Source organism: Eschrichtius robustus, chromosome 12 (assembly GCF_028021215.1).
Source record: "Eschrichtius robustus isolate mEscRob2 chromosome 12, mEscRob2.pri, whole genome shotgun sequence".
NCBI classification, from domain to species: Eukaryota; Metazoa; Chordata; class Mammalia; order Artiodactyla; family Eschrichtiidae; genus Eschrichtius; species Eschrichtius robustus.
This window is the reverse complement of record NC_090835.1, coordinates 57,400,397-57,425,011: the sequence shown is the minus strand read 5'-3', so window position 1 is coordinate 57,425,011 and position 24,615 is coordinate 57,400,397. Positions and strand designations below refer to the sequence as shown.

General features: G+C 40.1%; 1 protein-coding gene across 7 annotated transcripts in view; it reads right to left on the bottom strand.

Annotated features, from left to right (window-relative positions):
* The window catches only part of SLC4A7 (solute carrier family 4 member 7), a 115,511-nt gene extending 91,944 nt beyond the window's left edge, over nt 1-23,567 (bottom strand). For all 7 annotated transcript variants that reach the window (XM_068557969.1, XM_068557972.1, XM_068557971.1 and 4 more), the window contains exon 1: nt 23,279-23,567. In XM_068557969.1, the coding sequence (XP_068414070.1) occupies nt 23,279-23,326 (48 nt within the window). In that variant the 5' untranslated portion in view covers nt 23,327-23,567. The remainder of the gene's footprint in view (nt 1-23,278) is intronic.
* Nucleotides 23,568-24,615: the final 1,048 nt, after the last annotated feature.

Here is a 24,615-nt window from a genome sequence, read left to right as displayed (position 1 = left end):
GGTCAGTAGTGTATCTGGCCTCTACCTACTCCACACAAGTAGCACACATAACGCTTCTCTCCCCAATTGTGACAAACAAAATATATCCAGGAATTGCCAAATGCCCCTTAAGAAGTAAAAATACACCCCGACACTCACACCCATTGAGAACCACTGCTTTAGAAATAACTGGGAGCTGCTAAAGTGCTCACTTCCAGCACTTTAAAATGCTGTGAAGAAAAAAAATTTACCAGATTCTTCCTCGTAAGTCACCATGAACGCAAACATAACCTAAAGCCTCCATCCTTTTATAAAAACTACATTTAGCAATGAACTCTACAGGAAGAAATGCATCTTTTTTTTTTTTAAGAAATGCATCTTGAACTTGCATTTAGAGTTTCACTGAAAGCTACCTGATCTCAGTGTATAGACATATAAATGATGTCATGTGGATAACTGTATTCTAAAAAATATTCCTACTGTAGTTTCACTATAACACTTTCAGCTAAAGGCGAGATAGAAATGTTTTTTATATGCATACTTTTAAAACTTTACAGAGCGAATCCTCAGGTTTTTGAAATGCAGAGCACCTCTACACTGACTCATCCAGACCAACTAACTACACTAGAAAATCACTGTAACTTGTTCCTGTGTGCATTTCACCACAACTCAGTTTTTTGGTTAATCTGCTAAATTAAAATTCATAGTCCTACCCTGCTTAGAAGGATGCAGACTAGAGACTCAGTCTGACAGAAAAAAAAAGGGGGGGGGGGGATTGAAGTAGATGCAGATATAAGAAATAAAAGAGAGTTCAAGTGGTACCTGACAAAGAAGCCATACATCAGAGACGAGAAAGATAAAGATTAGAGGTAGCTGTTTTCTGTTCTCTTTCCTCTTTTTGAAGTTTTTGTTCAGCAAAAACTCTACAAACTTAGAATAAGTATCTAACGCTTATTTAAACTTGTAGTTAAAGACTACAAGTTTAAATATACTTCTGACACCAGGCAACCAAAAGAACCCTGCCTGGAACACTCACACAATTCCTTCCATTTGTTTTTTACTTACTGAGATAAAAGCTGTCATTTCTGAAACAGCAGTAATTTAAGAATTTAAGATTAAAATATTGCCAAATTTAATTGTTATGCAAGCAAACTGGCAGGTCTTTACCAATTACAAATGGCTGTTGCCATTTACTCCTTGATATTAGTTACTTTTAAAGAATCAAGATAGGGACTTCCCTGGTGGCACAGTGGTTAAGAATCCGCCTGCCAATGCAGGGGACACGGGTTCAAGCCCTGGTCCAGGAAGATTCCACATGCCGCGGAGCAACTAAGCCCGTGCGCCACAACTATTGAGCCTGAGAGCCACAACTACTGAGCCCGCGTGCCATAACTACTGAAGCCTGCGTGCCTAGAGCCCATGCTCTGCAACAAGAGAAGCCACTGCAATGAGAAGCCCGTGCACCGCAACAAAGAGTAGCCCCTGCTCACTGCAACTAGAGAAAGCCCGCACACGCGACAACGAAGACCCAATGCAGCCAAAAATAAATTTTAAAAAGAGTCAAGATAATATTCACCTTTCAAATTACCCAAATCTGAATGAAAATTCATTCACAGGCAATTATCCTCATGCTCAATAGAATATAATCTAACTTTAAGCACTTTTAGTAATTCAGTTCAATTCAAACAAACACTATGGTCAGACATTTTATTTCATATTCTCCCAATATTGTCCCATATTTGTTCTCTAACAAGAGAAACATTTTATGTGAATAAAAATATAACTTCCTTACAATAGTAACTCATTCTATGCTTACAGAAGGAAGAGGAGTAAAGAAAAACAACTTGGAGGTCATCAAGATAACATGAGAAATCAAAGATTTGGGTTTGGGTTTATCTCTTCTTCCCATATTACTAACATGATAGTAAATTAATTTTTAAAAGGATAAACTGACAAGGATAAAGACAATAGAAAAAGCTACAACAAATCAGAGATTTCACAGAATTTTTGGAAGATGGAAAGTGGATGTAGGAATGGTTACATCATTTGGAAAATAGACAGCAACCTTAAAATAGGTGGCTATGGAAGAAATAAAGTAGGACACAGAAAGCAAAATCATGTTTAATTAATGAAACATTGCATAAAATGTCATTAAGTTATTAATTTACATATGTTTGAAAAACAGCTTTTAATTAATGACCTAATCCAGAAAACTATCTCCACAAATTTTATTAGCATGAAATTTACTGAAAACTGTACCAATATACACATAATGCAATTTGTCAACTAGTTTATTTTGGCTGAAGATAAAACATTAATGAGTATAGGTTCTAGATCCAGATAGCCTAAATTCAAATCCTAGCTCTTCTACTCACTAGGTGGGCAAGCTATAACCTCACTGGATCTCAGTGTCCTCAGTTGTAGAATATGGATAACAACAGTACTTTCAACTAATAGATGATAAAAAATTAAACAAGATAATGAATATAATGTGCTTAGAAAAGTCCCTGGCACAAAAGAAGCCCTCAATTAAATATTTAGTATTAGTACTATCCTACTACATGATCATCTTTACTGGCCCTACTATGTCACTTTTAGATTTTATATTTAAGTAAAACTGAATTTATTTTCTACACATTCTCCACCATTTCCCAACTCATTTCAAGCTCCTTGAAAATATAATTTTCTTTACGCAGAATTGTATTGACTCTATGTATGCAACAGATTCTTAGTGATAAATACAAAATGCAATGTTCTATGCTAGATAGGTTGGAAGCAAGTCATACAGCGCTTTTATCCGTTTTAATTCGAAAGCACTGACATTTAGAAAGGTTAAAAAAAAAATCTCCTAGCAGAGGGAAGACAAATGCTTCACTGCCTTTCCAGTTGTGATAATGGTTTCATACTAATTTAAGTCACCTCCTCATGAGTCTAAGAGACAGATGAAGAAACAACCAAGAACTAAGCCATGACACTGCATGCAAACCTAAGTGTAAGGAAAGTGAGCACCAACTTTTATATCAAAGGCTTCCTCAATGCAAATGGTTCTCCATTCATTTTATACAAAATTTACATCTAATTGAAATTACAGTATACACTATTCTGAACAGCCAAGTCGCCCCTGCATTATCAACTAATTCTGCAGTTGAATAAAAGATTTTAAGTATATTTTGTAACTACCTGAATCATTTGGACATCTATATATTTCAGAGATTGTTATACCTATCCTTCCACTACAAGACACTCTTCATTTGCTCCTTTATTCACGTAATCGTCTAACAGACATTTATCAAGTGCCTACTATGTGCCAGGCACTGTACTAGGAATAGGGATACACCATGCCCAGGTCCAGAGATGAGAAAAGTCTACTGTGTTCAAATAACTAAAATACACCGACTATGGACAGAAAAAGATGGAGCAGACAAAATGGGCAGGACCTTTCAGGACCTAGGTAAGTTTCAGACTCATTCTGAGAGCAATGGGCTTTAAACAGGGGAGGTCTCTCTAGCAAGGTAACAGTGTAGAGAATTATAATAAAGACTCTCTCCTTTGGCCAAACTTTAACTAGGATCCTCTGAGCCAACCTCCAGCTTCCCTCTCTGTCCCTGTAGAATCCAGCGTGAGCAAGAACCTTGCTAAGTCAGTTTGGCGAAAATCCTTCATCGTCGGTATCTTATCACCCTGTCCTGCCTTCAGCAACTCTGCTGAGTTGTTCTAACCAGAACCCGCCTCCCTCTGATGTGTCCTCTTAGCAATTTTCCATCCACTGCCCCCTACCCCTGCTTCTTGGATATAAATGGCCACTTGTCCTTGTTAAGAGTTGAGTCCCATATCTCTCCCCGACTGCAGTAGTCCCTACACCCACCACGACAGCCTCCCTTAAAAAGTCTGCTTTACCATTCTTTAACAAGGGTCACTGAATAATTTTTTCCTTAAGAGAATATTTTTTCTTTAACACTGGAAGCCAGCTAGAAGGGTGCTGCATTATTCCAGACAATAGCAAATACGGTGGTCAAAGGAAATATGGAGAGAAACAGACTTAGCTAGAGACAGTTAGGATGCTGAGTCCACTGGATTTGGTGTTTGGGTAGAGGGAGAGAAAAGTCATAGATAATGCTCACATTTTCAAATCTGAGTAACCAAACAGAAAGTGGTACCCATTCACTGAGATAAGAAATGCAGAAAGAAGGGAAGGTTTGATAAGTTGTAAAACATGTTAAGTCTCAGCTGAGTTATCCAAGTGGAAATAGCAGTGGATGGGAGCTCCCTTCTGGCATCTTCTACTGATTCTGTTTAGAAAGTAGCAGCATTTCCTAGGATTGAGGGGTGAGAGGATACAGTCTGAAGAGAGCAGGGAATGTTCAATGTACCCACTGCAGAGAATAAGAGAGAATTAGAAAGACAGGGGAGTATTTTCTATCTCTGAGGAACCAGAGAGAACCCTGAATGGAGAGGGGTACCAACCTATAAGGCTGCGTAACAATTTTTCCACTTGTGTTGAGCAATCTCAGCACAGTTAGATTGATCAAGAATTAGGGAGGGGGCTTCCCTGGTGGCGCAGTGGTTGAGAATCTGCCTGCCAATGCAGGGGACACGGGATCGAGCCCTGGTCTGGGAAGATCCCACATGTCGCAGAGCAACTAGGCCCATGAGCCACAATTACTGAGCCTGCGCATCTGGAGCCTGTGCTCCGCAACAAGAGAGGCCGCGACAGTGAGAGGCCCGCGCACCGCAATGAAGAGTGGCCCCCGCTCGCCGCAACTAGAGAAAGCCCTCGCACAGAAACGAAGATCCAGCACAGCTAAAAATAAATTAATTAATTAATTAATTAATTTAAAAAAAAAAAAAAAGAATTAGGGATTTACCAGCATATTTAATACTAATAGACATGATGGTATTCTCTCTCTCAAACAAGACAGAGGCTGGATATGGGCCGTGCATTCTAAACTGGATAGGGCCGTGGAGGCAGTGGACCAAAAAAAGCGGGGGATGGGGGTAGTATGTGACTCAAGAGCCTCAAAGTTCAAAGAATAAGAATTATGGGATTAGTAGAGTAAGAGAAGAAAGCTAAAAAAAAAAGAAGCTTGTGGTGAGACTCAAATATCTAAATTTAGGAATTCACTTATACAGGAGGAGCTCCAGAAGTTAAGGCCCTACGGCCATGAGCATTGCAGAATGGAAGGGCGGGCCCTGGCAGATGAGAAAAATCAATAAACTGATATGGGTCACCCCACTGGCACTCTCAAATAACCTAAGACAATAACAGGCCTTAGCCTAGGGAACCTACGGGAAGACTGTGAGTCAGGTGTCAACATTTCCAATAGCTGAGTACACTTTAGTAGATAACAGGGAAGAAAGATACAGGGTGCTACGGCTACATAGCATAAGCCTCAAAAGTTCAACAGATATGCCAAGGTAATAAAAACATACTTTTAATCAGTTCTCTCAGCAGGAAGAGGGAAAAAACTGGCTAAATACCAACAACGAAAACCATCACCTTTTAACTTTTAGAAAGACATAGGCTATATCCACTACATATATCCACTACAAACATTCCCATTCATATTAAGAAAAAGACAGGATTGAGCACAAAATAAAAGGTATTCTATGTTTGCTTTGTGAGCATTTTCCACAATATTAAGATGGATATTAAGGGCACTTACTGTACCAGCTTGAGGGCCAGACAGCCTGGGTGTGAACTCTGATTCCTCGATTCACCAGCTGAGTGAACGTGCACAGAGGCCTCATCTTCCTGAGACTCATTTTCCTCATTTGTACAATAGGAACTTTACACTATCACATGTGACTGACAGGGTTATGTTCTAACACTACTCAAAGCACATGAGTAAATACTCAAACTATTATCAATAAATTAAAAAAATTAAAAATTAAAAAAACAAACTATTAGCAATATCAGAAATATGAACATCACCCTAATTTATAATAAAAATTGAAAATTATATAAAATCAATTACTTTACGAAGTGACTAATACTATTAGATATCTCTACACAAATGCCATTTTTTTAAACCATAAGTATGTTTTCTTTTTTTTAATAAATTTATTATTTTTTTTATATTTATTTTTGGCTGCGTTGGGTCTTCGTTGCTGCACGTGGGCTTTCTCTAGTTGCAGCAAGCGGGGGCTACTCTTCGTTGAGGTGTGCGGACTTCTCACTGCAGTGCCCTCTCTTGTTGCGGAGCATGGGCTCTAGTCGCGAGGGCTTCAGTAGTTGTGGCACTCAGGCTCAGTAGGTGTGGCTCGCGGGCTTAGTTGCTCCGCGGCATGTGGGATCTTCCCGGACCAGGGCTCAAACCCGTGTCCCCTGCATTGGCAGGCGGACTCTTAACCACTGTGCCACCAGGTAAGTCCTGATGCTATTTTTTAATGTTTATACTTTACAAATATATATCCTGCGAAGTAAATGAACTTTCATAAAGTACATCTTTATGAAATGTCTGTCTCAAACAGTTTCTCATGCAGCATTTGGCAGCAGTGAATGCTTCCGTGTAAAGAATAAGAAATGTAATGACTACTGTTCACAGTGGGGCAAGTCTGGGTGAGGGACTGCAAACATGGCAGTTAAGAGCACAGAAAGGAAAAGTAAGGAAAACCATCAACTTAACAATTTTATTTTTAAAAGCCTTGACAAGTATCGAATGAATGCCCTTCAAAAAAAGATTCTGGAAGAAAAAACTAGGTAACAGCTTAGGTGTTTAAATGAAATATACATGGGCCACAGATTCTAACTACATATGAAAGAAAGTGCAAACAGTGGAAAGAGGGGAAATAAAGGGGGGGGGGGGGGAGAATAAGCAACGAAGACCCCTCAAAGTTCAAAGAATGAGAATGATGGGAATATATTGGTTATCAAATCACATTAATGACCCTGTAAATTAGAAACGGGCATAAATTCTTATCATAGTTTCATTGTCAACTTCTGTAACAGTCATCAAAAACTTACACATTGATTAGCCTTGAAAACTTCTTAAAGGGACTCATTTCTAGAATGGCCTACGTAATTTAGAGGACTTCTGGTAAGATGAGAGGCATGCCTAAACACACTCTTCAAAAGCCTAAACTTCAATTATGTGAAAATGGTTTTCACTACAACCATCTTCACATTAAAAACAAAACACACAGGTATTGAAAACACATCGCAATTAAAAGCCATTGCTATGGTGCTAAAAATGATGATACAGTTGGCAGTCTCCGAAAAAGATGACTGACCATTTTATCCAATCCCCAAAAAATAATTTAACTCTTTTAGAGATAATCATTTGACTGATCTGTGTGAGAAATGGCTATAAGAGGATAACTTCGGATACTTAAAAATACTTTTATTACAAAAATATTACACACTCTAAAAATTTTGAAAACTAAAACATAATAATCTGTCTACCTTCAAATTCCACCTCCAAGAGATGGTCAATATTTACTTTTGACCTACTTCAGTATTCAATATTAATAATAATTATTGAATATACACACAAAAAGTTAAATCATACAGGAACATATTCTGCTTTTTTCACTTTCAGATACTTAATCTGCAAATATACTGAGTCTTATATTATAGTTCAGTCTCTAAGGATTATCCAATACAATAAACAATACCTGTCTTCTTTCAAGCCTCTTCTAATTCAATGTCACTAAGCATTCCACGCTTCTCATCTTGCCTCTTAAAAAATCTCAAAGCACTTAAACTGTACTAATAGAGTACAGATTCAACAGTAAAGGCAAGATCTCTACAGCATCTTCCATATAGGTCCTTTCCAAAGGATAATCTCATTAAAAATATTGCAGTATTTCAGGTACTTCTGGGTCAAACTGACTAAACAAAGTCTTTCTAATTACAAATATTATAATTTTTTTTTTGCTCACGAGCCTAAAGAATTAGTTGATGAGAGTTTGAAAATGAACAGAAATCTGTTGACAGTTCTTCCTTTTCATTACACTTCATTTATTATACATGGAACCAGTAAGCTACTATTAATGAAATATGAAGTTAAATTCTCCAATATAAAAACTGCTGATGTAGCATTAATTTATAAGTCAAATAACAGCGTCTAATCTAAATACTTACTTGCATATGTTAAACTTTTAAATGAAAAAAGTGTTAATATTATTCCTAAATGAATGCAATCAAATGTTAATTTATAGAAAGGGATTTAAAAAAAATTTTTTTAATAGCAACCCCTGGGAATACATTTTACATCACAACCAGTACGCATATGTCTGTTTACATGTCTGCGTATGTATATATAAAGCAAAAGTTCCACAAAACAATATTTGCCCTTACTATTGCAATGTACTGTTATTTTCTACTCCTGTTTCTTTTCTTTTTTAATGCTTGTGATAATCCACTAGTTGTTTCTGCAACCACTAACAAGTCACAACCTGCAGTTTGGAAAACAGTGAGACAATTCAGAGACAATGAATACGCGGGATAACCCGCCCTAAATTTTACATGGTCCCCACCTTCAAATGGTTCAACTTAACAATTTTTCCACTTTATCATGGTACTAAACCAATACACATCTGGTAGAAACCGTACTTCCATTTTTGAATTTTGATCTTTTCCCAGGCTAGCAATACATGGGATGACCCTCTCTGGTAAGGCTGGGTGGCCACAGCTCCCACTCAGCCACGTAATCCTGAAGGTAAACAAGCAAACCAACACATTTTCAACCATTCTGTACCCAGACAACCATTCCACTTTTCACCTTCAGTACAGTATTCAATAAATTACATGAGATATTTTTCAATGCTTTGTCATAAATGAGGCTTTGAGATAGATAACTGTGCCCAGCTATAGACTGATGTTACGTGTCCTGAGCACATCTCAGGTAGGCTAAGCTCTGCTGTCCTGTAGGTTAAATGTGTTAAAAGCATTTTCAACTTAGGATATTTTGAACTTTCGAAGGGTTTATCGAAACATAACCCCACTGTAAGTTGAGGAAGATCTGTACTTTAAAAGCTGGACAAGCACAGGCTCGTCAGGGTTTTAACTCCACAGCTGCTTTGAAAAGTGGAGGACAAGGTGAAGAGGAGCAAGTTAAAGCTGTACTTCTCAACCCACACAGTAAGTAAAACATTCTCGCTGAAGACCCTAGACCTGCACTCTGTAAACCACAGGTCAAGTTTATTTACTTCAGACAACAAACTAAGATAAAAGCTGTGACACTACAGTGATTCAAGGCATTTAAACAGTAATTGGCCCCTACCCACAGGCCCAACCAAAGTTAGCCTACCAATGCTCCTTTATTAAGGTATATAGACCATTCTCCTCAGGCTGCTTGGCAAATGTTATCATTTTGGCTTTCTACAAAAATTTTCTCAATGAACATGATTTACTCCTCCATCAGATACCTCTCTCTGCCTATTCTAGACACAGGGAGATGAAGCAATCCCCGATGATCTGAAATTCACTGCCACCAAACTGTCATCTCAGACTGCCCCTATTTGAAGTTCACAACCATAAGGGGAGGAGCACCGGCACTGCAAGTGTAAAACAATCCCTCATGGCTAATCCACTCAATATTCAGCACTTAACCTTTTAAACCCATTTATTGCTAAATCAATGCAATAATAAGAATGCAAAGAATAAGAATGGCTATTTTCAGCCCTTGCAAAATAAGTTAACATATAAAAACTGAGTAGATGCAATTATGTAAAACAGGCAACTGGTAATTTTCAACTGTGATCTGAAATGATGAAACTTAATCTAAAATCCTTTCCCTCACCCCCCTTTACCACCTTATCGCCCACCCCTCCTCATACCTCTAATGTGAATTCTAAATTTGGGGGAGGTCATACCTTGCTGTGAGATCATTATGTTAAAATACTATGTTTTGATTTCTAATCAATAAAATTACTTTTATTTATTTATATCTTACTCTATCAAAACTGTCTTTAAAAATGATTTGAAGTAGCTTGAAAAATGTAGGTAAGAAAACATCAACCTCAGAAAAGTACAGTTAACTTAATTAAGTCCGCACTGACATCCTTAAAACAAACTGCCTTACTTTAAAACTCCCATGAGAAATCACATGTTCGTAAAACAGAATGAAAACTTGACTATTTTAACTCAATAAAATTCAATGTTACATAGTTAATCTGAAAATTCCTAAGTGTCTCTATGTTGTTTAATTATCCCATGATTCAAATAAACATATAATCACATATATAAAATGACTGTGTGTATACATTTATATGTATGTATGTGTGTATGTATACGCAAAACAAAATTCAGAATATTCACTTTATCCAATAAAATACATTCTTGTTACTTCAGATTACAGAAAAAATAATATAAATGACAATTAAATTTAAGAAGAAACTATGAACTCTTTATAAAGTATAATTTATTATCATGCCTCAGCAGAATAACTAGGAACTATCTTATACCTACTCTGCCAAGCAGTGTGCGAAACTCTTTTGCATTGTAATACCCTGCAGACTAAATTCTGATATCCTAACAAGAAAATACAGTAAAATCTCATCAAGACAGTATTAAGCTATCTAGCAACCCCAGCAATCTACAACAAGCCAAGAATTAGAAGACCATCCATCGTAGGTGGTAAAATTTGTGCCAGAGTGACATAACAGAAAACCCTTCCCCCATCCCATTTAATAACTACAAGATTTCATTTGTTATCTATAACAAATCTATAGTAGATAAGAAATTCAATGACAAAAGAAAATAATTAAAACAGGATAAGATTAAAAATACCCACAAGCCTAAAGCTAGTCAATGATCAGTAGTCTGTTTTTAAAAGGAGAGACATATATCACATTTTTAATGTTTTGTCAAACGGTTAACATTATTTAAAGAAAAATAACTATATTATGCTTTAAACTTCTAAACACTTTGTCAAAATATAATTATATTCTTTTAAATTTGAGGTGTAAGGCAATAACCCATTATCTAACCTGTGAGATAAGAGACCAATAAATATATATATTGGTCTCTGTCCCTGGTTCCTGGCACAGAACTCCTAAAGCCCTTGTAATTTCCTAAGTAATACAGCACTAAGAACATCTTTTGTTCTAGTATTTGGTCTTTGACCCCAGTTCCTGACACAGGGCTCCTAAATCCCTTGGCGTTTCCTGGGTGACAGCAGTGTCTTGTTCTAATGAGGTGACTGGGTGGGCTCTTGGATGGGGGCGGTCACCAGAAAGACTAAGCCATGACGAGAAGCTTGAAACTTTCAGCCCCAGACCCCATTCTCCAGAGAGGGGAGGGGACTGGAGAAGGATTTAATGACTGTCATGCCTACATGATGAAGCCTCCATAAAAATCCCACAAGTAAGGCATTTGGAGAGCTTCTGGGTTCCTGAACACATGGAGGAAGTGGGAGAGTGGCTTCCCAGAGACGGCACCTCCCATATACCTGGCCCTGTGTATCTCTTTCATCTGGATGTTCATCTGTATCCTTTATCACACCCTTTTATAGTAAGTTGGCAAATGGTAAGTAAACTTTTCCTGAGTTCTGTGAGCCACTCTAGCAAATTAATCAACTCCAAGGAGGGAGCCACGGAAACCTCTGATTTATAGCTGATGACTCAGATGCCCAGGGGGCCATCAGGACTTGCAAGTGGCATCTGAAGGGGTGGGGGCGGGGGGCAGGCAGCCTTGTGAGACTGAGCCCATGGGACCTGACACCGTCTCCAGAAGGAGAGTGTCAAAACTGAGTGAGATTACAGGACACTCAGCCGCTGTCACAGAACTGCTTGGTGTGGGAACAACCCGCACACATCTGATGTCAGAACTGCTGCAAGGGTGGTAGTAGCATGAGCGTAGACGAGAAGCACAGGAGGAAAACCAAGTGTTTCCTAATACATAGTCCCTCCGCACAGAGCTAATCAGAATCTCTCAATGCCAGGGTTTAAGGGGAGTTGACTTTCTATTTTCTATCTATTTCTTCAATCAGTATGTACACGAACTCTTTTAGAATTCTGTTACATGAGATAATTTATAAGAACACAGGATGATTATTCATAACAAGCTTCCAAGGTCACAGTTAGCATTTTATACAGTATATTCTTTTCCTTAATCATGAAAAAGCCCTATAAGTATTATAATATCAATTTTACAGATGAGAAAAATGAGATTCAAAGATGGTAGCAGCCCAAGGCCACCTGGTGGCAGATTAGGGATACGGAACCCAGGTGTGTCTGAAACCCAAGCATGTAGCTGTTACACCAGGGACTAAAGTTAAGCTACTTCTAAATTTTACCTTGTTTTGAAAAAGAGGTTTTGGGCTTGTGGTTATTTAGTAAATTTCCTATTACTGAATAAAAATAGCTCAATAAAATAAAATGAAAGACCAAATGAAGGCCAATTTTTAGTCTGAATGAATCCCTTATTACAAGTTGGCCAGACATAAACAGGCTCCTAACAGAACCTTATCCTGAGGATACTGCTAATGGCACGTGCAAAAATGGAAAAGGAAGTTCCTCCTGAACATATTATGAGGTCATCTGGGAACAATTAAAGGAAAACAGAAAAAAGCACAGAATACTGAAGGATGCTGAGTCAGTGCACTGGTTACTTACAGCACCTGCACAGGCAGTGATGAGTGGACTGCAAAGTTAGGGAGGCAGAGTCCAGGAAGGAAGAGGGTCCACAAACCTCAAAGGTATAAAATTAAAAGCAGATGAACAAAAAAGTTCTATTATGTAAGTAATCATTCTAAAGAATTAATAAAAACAGCACAATTTTAAACCAATATATATAACAGCTGACATCATATCTGGGATTTGAGATCCCTTTTCTTGCCATTGGCTATAATCATATATTTTGAAAGTCACTGATTTTCATGAAGAAACTATTATAGAAGTATTAATATATAAGTAAAATACCTACTGTTTTCCAACAATCAATAGAAATGTATTTCAAACTTGTGAAAATATCTTAAGAGTCATAAAATTTTCATTTTAATGATGCTTAATGCTCACTTGCCTAAAATCCTAGCTCAGGTTAAAAAAAATGTTAAGTACTCTTACTTTGGGATCAATCCAAACCATTTATTCAATATTCCCCCTCAACAGAACCAAGGAAGGAACATTCTATTCTCTTCGACTGGCAGTTATATCAAGCAAAGTAGAAGCCTTTCTCTTAACCACAAATAAAAGTTATATAATTTATTAAGTTACTGATTAAACAATTAACTAGAAATATATTCAACTTCAAGTCTATGACTTCATGGTATTATCCTAGCATTCATTCATTGAACAAATATTCACTGAATAACTTCTATGTTTGAAAACCTAGAACAGACCTAGCTGAGAACTGAGTAATGATCCAGAAAAATTCTATCCCAGCCCTCAGAGAACCTGGAGGCAAAGGGGCAAATTTCATTAAAATATTTAAGTTCTGTAATATTAGCGACTAATTCACAAAAGTTATAGTAATAAAGCTTTTAAATATAGAAGAAAACTACAGTTATCTGAGGCAAATAGAGCTTTCAACTATCACACCAGTAAAATCACCTAGTATGCTTAATGTTAAGGTACTGACAAACAGGGATCTCTCATTACTCCAGACTAACGAGAGATGGAAGACGAGGAGTAAGCAGTGGTCTGGCACCAACCATGAGTTCAAATCTCAGGTTAGCCTCTTACTAACCGTATGGCCTGGGAAATTTCAGAAACCCTCTCTGCCTATGAGTTCACATCTGCAACAGGAATAGTAAGTGATTTAAAGATGCCTAAAAAAATGCATGGCTCAAAGCAGGCTTTCTGTAAAAAGTCAGTTTCCAGTTCTTCACCAACTTAGCCACAGCAAGGTTAAAACCAAATATCCTAGATAAGTGACGCGCATCAATGTGAGAAAAATGACATCCTTCACCGCCAGTGCTGCGATTGAAGGAAGAGTGAGCAGTCTTCAGTGGGGTTTCACTGTTTCATCCGAGGTGCTGTAGTCTCAGAATATCACTGAGGTTTACAGTCAAATGGAAATATAAAAACACCCTCAGGAGAGGGAAAAAAATGATCATCACTCTTTTCCAAATTACTGGCTTCTAAAAACTGGCTAAGTGGAAATCATTTCTTTAGTTTTACGTGTAACTAATTTTTTAAAGTGCAGGGCTAGACGTTTCACATGGATTACACAGAACAGGAGAAACCCACAGTTACAGGGGCGTCTTCCCAGAGCAATGCCATGCTGCACAGCCCAGAGAAGCCAGTCAGCAAGGCAGACGCTGCCTTCCGGAGCAGACACAGGACAGCAATGCAAGTGGGGCCCCTGCAACTGTGCCACAGTACTCTCAACAAATGTAATTAACCTGGATAATTTTTTTTAATGTATACGATCCTCAGTCGAAGGGAAGTATAAAAATCATAAAGGAAAACAAAGTTTAAAGACATATATATAACCAGGCAGTTACTTCCTTACACCTAAGGCACTTTCATTTATAACAGCATCACCCTCAGTCTCTTCCCACATCCTACCTTCCACTGACTCCTCACTAATCTAAATCCCTGGATAGAAAGAAGTTGAAAGGGAGAGAAGGATCAGGACGTCGGTAACATGCAAACTTAAAATTTCCAAAGGAATCGAGCATTCATTATCATAATTAGGCATGTAGTATCTGATTTTACTGATAGACATGTATTGTTATATGGCACCTTTAGAACATGAAAAATTACGTAGTTCATAATATACTACACTATATCGACAGCTATACAATTCTCTTTCATGAAATAGCTGGATAAATATGTCAACCCATGACATAAAACAATATAAGAAATCATCCTATTTTACTGAATATGTTTGCATGGTTCAAAAATCAAAACTATATTGAAAGGTATACAGTGTGTCGCCTGCATATGAACGAGTTCCGTTCTGAGAGCACATTCGTAAGTCCAATTTGTTCGTAAGTCCAACAAAGTTAGCCTAGGTACCCACCTAATACAATCAGCTGTATAGTACTGTACTGTAGTAGGTTTATCATACTTTTCACACAAATAATATATAAGAAACAAACAAACACAAAAAATAAAAACATTTTTAATCTTACAGTCCAGTACCTTGAAAAGTACAATAGTACAGTGCAACAGCTGGCATCCAGGGGCTGGCATCAAGTGAACAGGCAAGAAGAGTTACTGACTGGAGGAGGGAGAGGAGGTGGGAGATGGTAGAGCTGAAGGATCGTCAGCAATAGGAGACGGAGGGCAAGCTGCAATTTCACTCACGCCTGACGTTGATGGCACAGGTTCTGGTTCCTTGCTGGATTCAATTCTATCTACCCTCTTGAAAAAACAATCCAGTGATGTCTGGGTAGTAGCTCTTTTTTTTTCACCATAGATGATACGGTAGCACTGGATTGCCTTCTGAATGGCTGCTGCAACCTTCATGTACCGTTCCACTTTCGGGTCCTGTGCCTCAAAAACTAACAGTGCCTCTTCAAATAAAGAAAATCCCCTTGCCATTTCCTGCATCGTGAATCTCTTCGGTTCTTCAGTTACTTCTTCTTCCTCTTGTCTCTCTCCGTCCTTTCTCTGGGCCTCCAATTCCAGGCACTTCTTAGCAGTACCAGCTACAACACTGCTGCTTTTACACTTGCTTCCAGACATCCTGGGCTTGAAATAAAGATACTGTACTACTGTACTCTATACAGTACTGTACAGTAAAGTACACAAAAGTACAACCACTTGTAGAGGATGCACACACATGACAACGTACGCCAGACACGTGAACTAACTTACATGATTGGACATGCACGTTCACATCTTTGAAAGTTCCGACGTAGGGGACTTACTGTACACTGAAGTTTTGTTCCCACTCTTGTCTCAAGTCCTGTTCCCTCATACTCTCAATGGCAATCGTTTTTATTAGTCTTTTGACAATATTTCCAGGGTATTTATACAAATACTACTAAGTACAAATATACATTCTTATTACTCCCCTTAGAGAAAAGGCATGAAATAGTATCTTCTGACCCACACCTTGATTTTTTTAAATCAATATATCCCAGAGATCTCTCCACATCAGTACAAAGAGATCTTCCTCATTCCTTTTTCATAGCTGTAGCAACCTACGGTGTGGATATACCATAATTTATTCATCCAGTGCCCTATCATGTTGCTTCCAAGGTATCTTCTTAAGTGATACATTTTTCAAATCTCTCCTGTTACTGTAACAAAGTGAATTATAAATACCATAGGATTTGCTTTCTTAGACCTATAATAACACAACATATTAGTGACCTACTTTTTGTCGGGGGGGGCGGGGAGGGGGCGCCGCACGGCATGCGGGGTTTTAGTTCCCAGACCAGGAATCGAACCTGTGTCCCCTGCCGTGGAAGCAAAGAGCCCTTAACTAACTGACCGCCAGGGAATTCCCAGTGACCTACTGTTCATATTTTGTAAGAACCATCAGAAATTTCTACCCCACATGGCTGCATTCTCTCCCCATCAAAGCTGAATGTCTTTCTCAGAGCCTTTAATTGTGCATTGTGAATCTCCCAAAAGTATAGCACGTGACATTTGCCGAACTTAATTTGGCTACAGAATGGTTCTTTTGCAAAACCTTCTACAGGTGTATAGTATTTTGCAAAACAAACTTTAGCGAATACTGGGGTGAATTTAATAATTACTGTCATCTATGAAGTGAGAGAGTGGCATGGACATATATACACTACCAAATGTAAAATAGATAGCTAGTGGGAAGCAGTCGCATAGCACAGGGAGATCAGCTCAGCTCGGTACTTTGTGTCCACCTAGAGGGGTGGGATAGGGAGGGTGGGAGGGAGACGCAAGAGGGAGGAGACATGGGGATATATGTATATGTATAGCTGATTCACTTTGTTATACAGAAGAAACTAACACACCATTGTAAAGCAATTATACTCCAATAAAGATGTTAAAAAAAAAAAAAGGGCATGTAACAGAATTCTGGTCAGTAAAACATATGGGGAAGTCTGTCAAGTGGCTTTTGGGAAAGGTTTCCTTATTCCTAAAAAAAGTTACACAAGATAGGTTCTCTGCTGTCTTTGGATAATGTTGCTTTAGAATGTGATCGAAATGCTACAGCCACCTTGTGAACATGAGGAGAGCCAGTCTAAGACCAAAGCCTCCCCACTAAATGGCAGAGTAGAGTAATGGATGGAATATGAGTTCTTAATGAAATCAATTATCACTGAATTGTTACCAAGTCTGTATTCTCATCATGTGAGATAACAAGATGGTAAATTTCCTTTTGTTAAATCACTTGGAGTTGAAGTTATGTAACTTATAGCCAAATACAACCTAATAATAGAATTATATTTATATTTTTGTATTACTTTTTAATAAAAAAAAGTTCTTATCAGTCAGTGACTGCCAAAAAAATAATAATAACTATTGTCATCTAGTTAAGCAAAATATAAGACTATGAACTTTCAAGGAAGGCACAAAACCAAACTGAGCTAATTTTTAGACTAGGCCTTAGCTGTTTTCTGAATTATAAACCCCTTCGAGATCTGAATGTAAAGCTATTTGACCCTCTCCTAGATAATGCATATAAACTTAAAATTTTTCAGTTTCTGGGGATTCACGGACCCGTGAGGCCCTTCCACAGTCCCCGTGGGCATATCTATTTTAGAAGCAATTTTAAATAGACAGTGCTATATTATCTATGGCACCATCAATACCCAACTCTAGGACAGAACTCAGAGCACTTTTCATGCAAAGCAGAAAATTCGCCATGAGGTGTTCCTTGGTGCAAAGTGAATAAAGCATACTCAAAGGGATCGTATTTAACAATTAATGATATCAGGCAAAGTAAATTCTATTAAATAACTGTGGGAACTTTTACAAGGGGTTGTGGTCTGATTTTTACACAGGTGTCTCTTATTTTAAATAAATAAATTAGGTTCTTACAGGATTAAGAAAGTTGGCCTTTAATTCATCTTATACAATGTGTAATCTTATCTGGGATTTTAAAAACGCAATACATTTTACATTAGACAGTAGTATCTACTAGAAATATAACTGCAGCAAATTTGAACATGACTGTGTAAATGCCCAGGAGAAACAAAAAAAAAATTCTGTGCGTTTTAAATGCAGATCAAAGAATCCCCAAGCATGATTACAGTCATGCTATAATGATTAGGAGAGAAGAGGTATTAAATTGAAAAGGTGATACATGCAGGGCCACCACATTTGGTTTTGAGGGTGATACAGAAGAGCATTCGGAGGAGAGAACCAGTAGGGGCTGAAGCCCAGCCCAGGCTCCTCTCACCAAGCCTGATGCTAAAGTTGCATCTGTCATAATTCAGACAAACACAGCCCTGTAATACCCTCTTCCCTCCCTTCCCTGACACTTCGTCCCCCCAGAACCCCACCCACCCATGGCAAATATTAAAAAGTGCTAAAATTTTGAAAAGGAAAGATGTTTTCTAGATCAAGATAATATCCCAGTGGCCAAAGTATAGTACAATGGGAACTTCTAATTTAAATTCTTATCAAAAATGTGTTTCTTAAAGACTTATTTTAACAGAAACATCTCCAATACTACCATGGAACTCAATGGGAAGAGTCTACTATACATAAATTTGCTTTATTCCTTTTTTGTTGTTGTTGAATATATCAATTCCTAAAGTGAGAGGAGTTCTGTGTAAGTATTGTCAGTATTTTTCCAGAATAAAGAGTAGTATTAGGCTGAAAATATTCTGTATATAAGCGAACAGGCACCAAGCACAAAAGCACCAAGTGTTAATTTTATGTTATGGGAAATGATGAGAAAAAGATTTTGAGTATCATCTTGTCTCTTCTCATGCTCTACATGAGTATAGGCATCTTGCACATGTGAATCCATTTTCAAAGATATATCCATTTCCCAAGTGTCTGATGAGAGATGATATACAACTCAACAGCTCTCCAAATCGAGCAATCTGACAAAAAGAAGCAATGCAGTCCTAGAATCCGGAGAGAAGACGATTCTATATTGCCTGACATGGGAAAAGAATGAGAACCAAATGATACCAGTCAACATAACACTCTCTACAAAGAAAAAGAAAGGATATTAAAAATATCAGTGCATCTTTTCTATTTTGTTATGAAAGGTGGATTGTTTCACCCTTCACTGTGATACTTACTGTGCCCCCCCCCCGAAAAAACACTGCTCTAAATATACTTATTAAAATTCAAACTATGGCTAAAGAAAAATTAAAATACTTAGAAATAACCTCTTTGGAGGAAATCTGAAAATATGCTTAAAATAGCCAAACTAGAACCTTTCTACACTGGCATATCAGCTCCAGATAAATATGCAAATCTATAGCATAATCTCATTATCTTCCTAAATCAAGCACTGAAAAAGTGTTTGGCCACTCCCATCTTACAGCAGTCACTGAAAAGCATTCAGCCCATGGAAGCAAAGAGTCAGTACTTTAGGAATCCAGGACTACTCCAGTCTGCTGGCCCTCTGCCCTCAGGAAGACTGTCAGCAGCAGCATCACCAAACACCATCGTAACACTATGCCAACCACAGACCCCTTCATGGTTTATTATCATTATACAGCTGACCCTTTAACAATGAAGGTCCACTTATATGTGGATTTTGTTTCAACAAACACGTACCACATCTTACACGGTCCACAGGTGGTTGAATCTGTGGATGTGGAACTGCAGATACAGAGGATTTTCCACTGCATGGAGGGTCAGAACCCCTAACTTCTGTGTTGTTCAAGGGTCAACTGCAATTACAAATAATCCTAAAAGTCTCCCCAAGTTGTAAAATTCAGTGAGTACTACTCAACAAAATACATAAAGCTGTCTGCTAACAAAAACAGAGGCAAACTTCATTTTAAGTTAGAACCTTGGAATAGCTACCTGCTTTGTACAGGAATCAAAAACTCTCTTGTTCAAAAGGAGGCTAAAAAAGAGGGGGAGGTAGCTAACTGAACCTTTACATATATAAACACTTATCTTTATTACTGATACATGCTTATTGCAAAATTGGAAATAATGTATGCAAAAAAAGGAGTAACTATAGAAGAACCCTTAATCAATAAGAGAAAACTATAACAAAAGCCACGCTGAATAATCTATAATATTAACCCTATGAATCACCTGTATGCTCCTTGACAGAAATGGCCCATTTTGTGAGTTGCAGATACTATCTACTTTAAGATCACATTTGCAGCAAAATACAGTAAGAAAGAAAGGGAAGGAAAGAGGAAGAAAAACCCATTACAGGATGTTGACAAGTATAAGTGCCAAGGTTTTAGCACACCACACACCACTAAAATAACATACCAGGTTCCTCCAACACCAGGTTACTTTGGCTTTCGATTTTAACCTACCCAATTAACAGGAGTTTAGTGTAACAAAACACTCTATTTTCATATCTTAAGTTCTCTTAGAAGAAAACCTGTGTACTTCCCCGGCTCAGTTACCAAATAAACCAATTCTTCAATCCAACTCAACTGTCCCACAGTTTCAGTTGGACTGATGACAGATTTGCTATTGTTCCCTTTATTACATCTCCACAGATCGTGGCCCAGAGATACCAACTATAAGGCCAAAAGGGAACTAAAATCCTTATAATGTGCCTGGGGTGCTTAATATCTCTAGAGCTAACCATACCTAGTCAGAGAGCTCCCCAAAGAGAATGCATACTTAAAGACCTACCAAAAAACCTTCTACTGCCAATCACCACTGAATTCATACCAGGTTGTTAATATCTTTCATTTCTACTAACAACTACTTTTCTAAAAGTATTTCTAACTCATGAAAATGCTTTAACTAGCACTCACAAGTGGAATTAGCAGGAATGCAAATGCTATCACTGTATTCACTACACATGCCAAAATAAACTCAATGAGGTTAGGATTCTGCCTACCTTGTCTGCTTATATCCCCAGTGCCTGCCACCTAGGAGATACTTAATAGATAGTGGTAAAATGAATGAAATTACGTAACAATTATTAACAGAATCCTGTTAAATCATATAGTGCTTAAAAGTAGAACATTTCCTAAAACCTGGGAACCTTCTAAACAGTGCTATTTGTTGTAACAGGATTTAATCTATACCAGAAAATAAGAATGACAGTTCAAATCAATTCTCAGGGAGGCCCAGGATAATGAGTTTTTATACAAAGCAAACAAAAGTTGCATTTTTTTCTACAAGATAAATGCCTTTCCTCAAAACCATAATCAATGAAAATTACAGAATTTTAAGAGCAGAAGATACCTTAGAGCCTGATTTATGAAACAGATAGGCTCCAGTTTCAGAGTAATATAAACTGCCACCAATTTATTCAAAAATTTTTGCATAATTACATACCTAAGATAGCATTTTAGGACTAATAATTGTATTCTACTTTTTTTTTTTTACTATGCTAAGCAGTTGGCTAGGAGTTAGAGAAGTTATGACTGATGAATACCATAATCTTCCACTTTTATGACGTGCATTTACCAGTGGAAAATCAGTGAGGAAAGAGTTAATTTTGTCAACGCAAATAGTTCCTCTTCCCAGTTTTCAAGTAATAGTGTTCTCTACTACTTAAACCAACGGTTCTCCTGTTCTCTCATTCTATTTTTAGACTGTATGATCGCTTATCATATTTGATTTATATTATCAATTTGTATATGGTTACTGTAGCCAAGTCTTATCTTCCCAAGATTTAGAAGGTATACCCTTCCAAAGTGCTCCCCTGCCATGCCATTAATAACAGTGTTTGATAATCCCTTTGTCATTTGTCTCCTTCATTTGAGCAGAGCTGGTTCTGTCTTGTTGGATACTTCAGAATGGGTTCTAAGTAGTGTTATCACAATGAATGAATGAATGATTTGGAAGGCAATGGCATTATGAGAGGCCTCCTTTGCTAGCTAAGGAGGCAATATTTGAGAACACATCATAGTTTCCAGCTTTATGTAAACGCTGAGGCTCCTTACTGTTCTGAATTGAATGTTTGCAAATAATAAATTTAAGAACAGCCAAGTGTATCTGATACATAGTATCAGAGAAGGTGCTAAGAAATACATCTAAAACACAGTTTATTCAAAGGCCACACAAAGAATTACAGAAGATCCTTAGGACGAACGAGCTTCCAGGATTCCATTACCATCAGTACGAGTGATGGTCCCAAAAACCACTGCTAAACGACTTCACTGTCTGGAGACTAACTTTTTCTCCATGTGTTGAGAATTTATAGGTGAACATGTTTAAATGATGAATGGCTACTCTCCAGGCCCTTACAATAACCTCTAAAAGGAAGGGGGGAGCGGGGGCGGGGGGAGGGGGGGGGAATAAGTGTAATTCTTGAATAAAAATACGTGAAAAGCAATTTTCCTGTTAGTTGTGAAAGACTGGAAGTTTTTCACTGCAACCTTCCCTCCTTTCCTGGTCACCAAGTAAGAGCTGGAAGCAGGAAAATTTCTAACACCTCTATGCCCTTAGAGTCACGAACTATGAAGGGAGGAAAGAATCACAACCGTGGGGACCTATGCATCCTATACGAAAGCAGGAAGTCAGTTTCTTGAGCGTAGGCCGCCCGTCCGGCATACCAAACGCGAATGCCGACCTTTTGAAAGCCCACCCCCACTCCCATCTCACCCTGAAGCCACCCCCAGCTTCAGCGGAAAACGCGCTTTTGCTAGGCTGCTGAAAAGAGCAGCGCGCAGGGTCAGAACACCTTCCACTTTGCACTTGGCCTGCGGCAGGAGGACACTCGGGTTCTCGCCAAGAGAGGAGGAGGCTGGCCGGGCAGAGTCGGCAGCGAGACGCAGCCTTGGCCGCCAACGCAGGCGGCTCGTCCACGCGGCCGGAGAAGTCCCGGAACAAAGCGCGCGGCAGGCGGGTGGGGAGACAGGGAACACGGGGAAGATTTAACCGGCTCCTCACCACGGCCTGTGGCTTAGCCAGGTGGGGCCACGCTCCTCCTCACGGGAAGAAGATGGGTTTATCGAGGGTCTGACCTCAAGTCCAGCGCCAAGGCCACTGGAACCGAGACCTGGCGGGGAGAACGCCGGGAAGGAGAGGCGAGCCCCGCGGAGACGAGGAGGCGCCTGTCCGGCTGTTGACCGGCCGAGCCCGCGGGCTGCCGGGCCCCCGGATGCCGAGACCCCAGGACGCGGCAGCCGGGATGCCGGCGGCGCGCTGCCGACCCCCCACATAGGCCTCCTTGGCGCCGCGCCGCCCGCCCCCAGCTCCGGGCGGTCACACAAAGGGGCTGCCCCGGCGCGCCGGCCGCCTGAGGTGGGGGGGCCCGACCCGGGACCTGCGGCCGGCCCGCCGCGCCCCAGCCTTTGTCCGCCGAGCCCCGCGCCCGCCTGCCGAGGAGCCCCGCCGCCCGCACCCTTCTCGTTACCCGGGTGAGAAGCGGTCTCATCTGCTCTCCGGCCCCGTCCGCCTCCATGGTCGGCCGTCCAGCCCGCGGCGGCCGATCCGCTGCTGCCCCTCGCGGTCCGCCCGCCGCCGCCGCCGCGGCCGAGAGCCGGACGCGCGAGGAGAAACGAACGTGCACTCGCGGGCGAGGCACTCGCGTGGGGAGAGCCGTGAGCGAGAGACTGGGGCGCGTGCGCGGCGACCGCGAAGCTGCCTCTCGCGGGCGCTCGAGGCCGCAGCGTGGAACGTGGAGCGAGCACTGAGCTGGAGAGAGGCCGAGGCGGGGAGGAGGGCGCCGCGGAGGCCCGAGGGCGGGGCCAGGCCGTGACGCGCGGAGGCCCCGCCCACAGCCCGCCCCCGGCTGGCCGGGGGCCTCCCAGGCAAGTCCCGGCCCGGCGGCCAGGCAGCCCAGAGGTGGAGCGGGAGGGTGCGAGGAAGACGGGCGTCCCAGCCCCTCGGAGGCCTTCGGGGTTCCACACTCATCTCGGCGCCACGCCACCTCCTCAGGAGGCCCGCCCGTCTGTAAAATCTTAAGTGACCGAAACTAAGCGTGTAGCTCGTTTTCCTAGTCCGAGGGGGGCTGGGGGTCACCACGGCGCCTACCTCCTAACCACGTTCCTCGTGGCAGGAGGGAAGAAGGTCGCTGCCCATTACAGGGGCGCTCACGGGAACCCCAAAGGAACTAACGGGTCGTTAGGAGTGCTGCAAGGTTTTTTTCTCTGTTCTGTTGGCACGAACCCCAACTCGGGGCCAGTAAAACAGAGAGCACTCCTGGCCAGGTGTCCTCGTGTGCTTGCGCCCCTGACCGGCACCACTGCGGCACCCACACCCGAGTCCACCCTCTGGGGCACCCCCCCCCCATATCCACAGCTCTAACTGCACATGGTGACGGTGCCTGCCACACAGGGTCATTGAAGGATCAAGTGAATTTCTATCCTTAAACGTACCTGAAACATAGCATGCTTATTAGAGGCATTATTGTTTACTGGATTGTCTTGCGTGTTTAAAAAAGAGAACAAAAAGATTAGCTGGGAAGAGCTAAATCAGTGCTATGGAAGGAAACTTTATATTCCAGCAAGTCTGGAGCGCTTACCCTATCCATCTCAAAATAGATATTAGTAAAGCCCTTTGTCAGAAATAGTTAAGTATGCTGGATGACTCCTTCCTGGTTTGGGTCTTAGTCCCCTTTTTTTCTAAATTTCCCAGACAGTTACTTCTAGGTGGGCACCCATTATTCACTTACTGTATAAAGAGCAGATGTGCTACCGTTTAAAGAAGCCTACAATTAGACACTGTACATTAAGGCAAACATGCTGCATC